At 38.5% G+C, this 4,423-nt stretch overlaps 1 protein-coding gene across 1 annotated transcript in view; it reads right to left on the bottom strand.

Annotated features, from left to right (window-relative positions):
• Nucleotides 1-3,158: 3,158 nt before the first annotated feature.
• Nucleotides 3,159-4,423, bottom strand: part of PCDHB10 (protocadherin beta 10) — a 3,360-nt gene continuing 2,095 nt past the window's right edge. The window contains exon 2 of the mRNA XM_010850629.1: nucleotides 3,159-4,412. Coding sequence (XP_010848931.1) covers nucleotides 3,907-4,412 — 506 coding nt within the window. The 3' untranslated portion in view covers nucleotides 3,159-3,906. The remainder of the gene's footprint in view (nucleotides 4,413-4,423) is intronic.

The raw sequence follows: 4,423 nt of genomic DNA, 5'->3' as shown, positions 1-4,423 counted from the left end.
CTATACATTAGGAGCTTGTTGTTTATTCATTCTAAAAGTAATACTTTGCATCTACCAACCCCAAATTCCCAGTCCATCCCTCTCCCTCTCCCCTTCTCCCTGTTGGCAACCAGAAGTCTGTTCTCTATGTCTTATGAGTCTGTTTGTTTTGTTGGTAGGTTCATTTGTGCCATATTTTAGATTCCACATATAAGTGATTTCATGTGATATTTGCACTTTCTGACTTACTTCACTTAGTATGATACTCTCTAGTTCCATCCATGTTGCTGCAAATGGCATTATTTTGTTCATTTTTATGGCAGAGTGGTACTCCATTGTATATATGTACTAAGTTCCTATTTATTCATTCATATGTTGATGGACATTTAGGCTGCTTCCATGTTTTGGCTATTGTGAATAGTGCTGCTGTGTACATGGGGGTGCATGTATCTTTCTGAATTTTAGTTTTGTCTGGGTATATTCTCAGGAGTGGGATTGCTGGATCAAGTGGTAATTCTATTTCTGGTTTTCTGAGGAACTTCCATACTGTTTGTACCCACTTACCTTCCTACCAACAGTGTAGGAGAGTTCCCTTTTCTCCATACCTTCTCCAGCACTTGTTTTTTGTAGACTTTTTAATGATGGCCATTTTGACCAGTGTTAGGTGGTGCCTCAGTTTTGATTTGCAGTTCTCTAATAATTAGTGATGTTGAGCGTCTTTTCATGTGCCTACTGGTCATCTAAATGACAAAAGATCCTACATTTATAAATCTAAAACAGATGCTATGAAAAACATTCAAGAGAATTAAAAAGAGCTTTTAAAAAATAAACATTTGTCAGCCAAAAATTAAAAGTACAAAGCTTGGATGATAAAATATTTTGTCTAAAAAGTAGAACAAGAGGCAAAAAGAAAATAAGTCGAAAAAAATTAGAGGGAGACAATCTATCAATTCAGGATATCCAGTATTTAACTAATGAAATTATGGTGAGAAGATACAAAATTCAAAGGAGAAATTACGATGAAAATAGAACAAGGAAATTTCTTAGAGCTAAAAGTGAGAGTTTAAATGTTAACAGAGTACAGCCATGTGACTAGATAAATAGCTGACACTGATGTATCTTCAGAATAGGATAAACAGTTTCCAATGTTTCCACCATGCAAAAATGTGACGTTAAAAGAGATAGGAATTAGAATGCAAAGTCTTCTGAATAGCAACTCTATATGTAATCACTAAAAGGAATACTGTTTTTAAGATATGAGGGAAAATTATTTTCAGCCTAGAATTTTATATCCAAACTATCAATCAAATGAAAGCAAGATACCTTCACAAGGCAAATTCTCAAAAATTTTATGTCCTCTGCATCTATTTTTATGAAGATATTGAGAGATCTGTGTCAGCTAAATAAGTGGCCTCTTAGAATTTGTGAAGGGTTGGTTCTAAGACCCACAGATATCAAATTCGCCAGATGCCCAAATCCCATAGTTGGCCCTCCGCATCCAAGGGTTGCACATCCGAGGATTCAGCCAAGCTAAGATGGTGTATTAAGTTTGCATTCTGCAGTGCGTTGACTCATCAGATGTGCAGTCAGTGCATACACTATATGTATTAGAAAAATCCTCATATATGTGGACACAAAGTTCAAAACCCTGTTGCTCAAGGATCCACTATATACTGTTTCTTATCAAAGGGGACCAACATAGGAAAATGTTAAAGTCCTAACTATAGAGCAAATAGTATAAATGAAGGCGAGAGATAGGAGGGAATTTTTGTGAAAGATCTCCAGAAAATAAGTATAACTGATAGGCTTCTGAGATTTTTTTTTAAATTTAAGGGAAAATAATGATATTCAGGGAGAAATAATGTGAAAAATCAATAGAATTAAATAGAAAGTTGTGCCAATAAAAATAATTATCAACTCTAGGAAAGATATTTTCAAGAAAGGGAATGTAATCATACTATGGTGAAACTCCAGTACTTTGGCTACCTCATTCGAAGAGTTGACTTATTGGAAAAGACTCTGATGCTGGGAGGGATTAGGGGCAAGAGGAGAAGGGGACGACAGAGGATGAAATGGCTGGATGGCATCACTGACTCGATGGACGTGAGTCTGAGTGAACTCTGGGAGTTGGTGATGGACAGGGAGGCCTGGTGTGCTGCTATTCATGGGGTTGCAAAGAGTCGGACACGACCGAGCGACTGAACTGAACTGAACTGAATGTGTACTTTGAAGTAATCTTAGCAAATAAACCAAAACTATTAGTTTAACCAAAAGGAGGAGGAGAGGGAGAGAGGAAGCAGAAGCAGGAGAAGAAGAAAACCTAAGACAGGGAGAATAGAAGAAAGGGAATGTGCAATGTTTGTGTGTTTGTTAATTGGAAGGCAAGGAGGGCACGAAATAGGTGATGGGGATTAAAAGGCACAGACTTAAACAATTATAAAATTTCAAAAAACATGAAAATGTAATATACAGCATAAGGAATATATTATAATAACTTGTATGGGTACAGTTGGTTACTAGACTTGTGGTAATCATTTTGCAATGTATGCAAATGTCAAATCACTACGTGATACACCTGAAACTAACATAATATTGCAATCAACTATATTTCAATAAGAAAAGAAAGAAAGGAGGCCAAGCAATTAAGAAATAAAAAGGTAAGAAGGTTAAGTCCTTTATTACAGGAAGAAGTTATTAAAGTATAAAATTGAATGTCAAAGCAGTATAAACACATAACAAAAAATGTAGATAAATCTACAGAAAACAGAGAAGAGAGCTAGAGATGAATCTGTTGTCATTCCTTATGATTTTTAGTTCATCTTTATTTAAAAATTATAGATAATTAAAATATATTTACAAAATAAAATGAAAAGTGAAAAGCTTTGCAACAGTCCACTAATAGCTTTATACAGACCCTCAAAATGTTTTTATTTATATTCATTTTCATGCAGGTTATATTTTGAATTATAAGACATAGTCTGGTTTGTATATCAGCAAAAATGAACATTAGAAAATATTAACAAAGAGTAGCATATTTAAAGAAAATGAAATTATATGAACACAGTGAGTGAGTGAAGTCGCTCTTTGCGACCCCACGTAGCCTACTAGGCTCCTTCGTACATGGGATTTTCCAGGCAAGAATACTGGAGTGGGTTGCCATTTTCTTCTCCAGGAGATCTTCCCGACCGGGGCTCCCGCGTTGTAGGCAGACTCTTTACCGTCTGAGCCACCAGGGAGTCCCCTGGTCCCTAAGCTAATGTGTTCTTCTAATGTGAACACAAGGATATTATAATGTTGCTTACAAAATGATGCTTCATGGTTTTGGTTTGTTTATTTAAGTTGGTTGGGATGTTTTTGGCTACACAGGCAGCTTGCCAAATCTTAATTCCCTGACCAGTGAAGAACCCAGGTGCAGACAGTGAAAACTCTAGGTCCTTACCACTGGACCACGAGGGAATCCTACCAATGATGTTTCATTTTATCATGAGCAGAATAATAGAGAAATATTTCTTTTAAAATATCATTTAGAGCTAGATGATAGTTTCTTATCATGATTAAATGTTTTAGTAAGGTCAAGACATGCAGGTATATCTTCTTAGGTAAAGGAAGTACTGTAGGTGTATAAGAAAATGAGATTCAGTCTATGAAATGTACTAGGAAAAAAAATCAACCTGTTTTCCAGAATGAAAATGGTACTAAACTCTTGTACATTTTGAAGGACCTAAACATACAAACTAATATTTAGATGGAGTACTGATTACAACTAACCTGTTTAATGGGAAAAAAAAGGATGAAATAACATTGTAAAATCATATAGTACTTTAAGGCTTTAAGTTGCAAAATAATTTAACTTGGAGTAATAAAACTAAACTAATATTGATATAGTTTCATAACACTTCAAAAATACGTGAACATATAGAAAGAATTTTACTGAAAATTAAATCCAAGTCTATTTCGAAATGTGGGATTTTCGTCACTATTTCTCCCAGGATCTTGTGCCTGAACAGTGGGGAGAATCGGCTTCAAGAATTTGAACTCATTCGTCCCAGTACCTCCCATCAGGCACACCTCGTACTGGTAGCTTTGGGACAGGGTCCCCGTGCCGCTGACGTCCACCAGGTGGCCTGGGAAGTGGCCCTCGGCCACCGGGCAGCGACCCGCCGAGGCCGCCCCAGCCCTCCTGCACAGCCGCACCGCCACGAACACCAGCACCGAGAAGAGGAAGAGCGACGACACCGACGCCAAGGCCACCACCAGGTAGACGGTGAGCGGGTCGGCCGGCGCCGCGGCCGCCGCTTCCGCTTCCGGGGCCGGCAGGTAGGGCTGCGAGAAGCCGTCCACCAGCAACACGTGCAGCGTGACGCTGGCCGACAGCGGCGGCTCGCCGTTGTCCTTGACCAGCACCACCAGCCGTGCTTGGGCGGTCGCGCTCGCTCAGCAGCCG

This window comes from Bison bison, unplaced genomic scaffold (genome assembly GCF_000754665.1).
Source record: "Bison bison bison isolate TAMUID 2011002044 unplaced genomic scaffold, Bison_UMD1.0 scf7180017864291, whole genome shotgun sequence".
Classification (NCBI taxonomy): domain Eukaryota; kingdom Metazoa; phylum Chordata; class Mammalia; order Artiodactyla; family Bovidae; genus Bison; species Bison bison.
The sequence above is the reverse complement of the archived record's forward strand: the minus strand, read 5'-3'. Positions and strand labels throughout refer to the sequence as shown.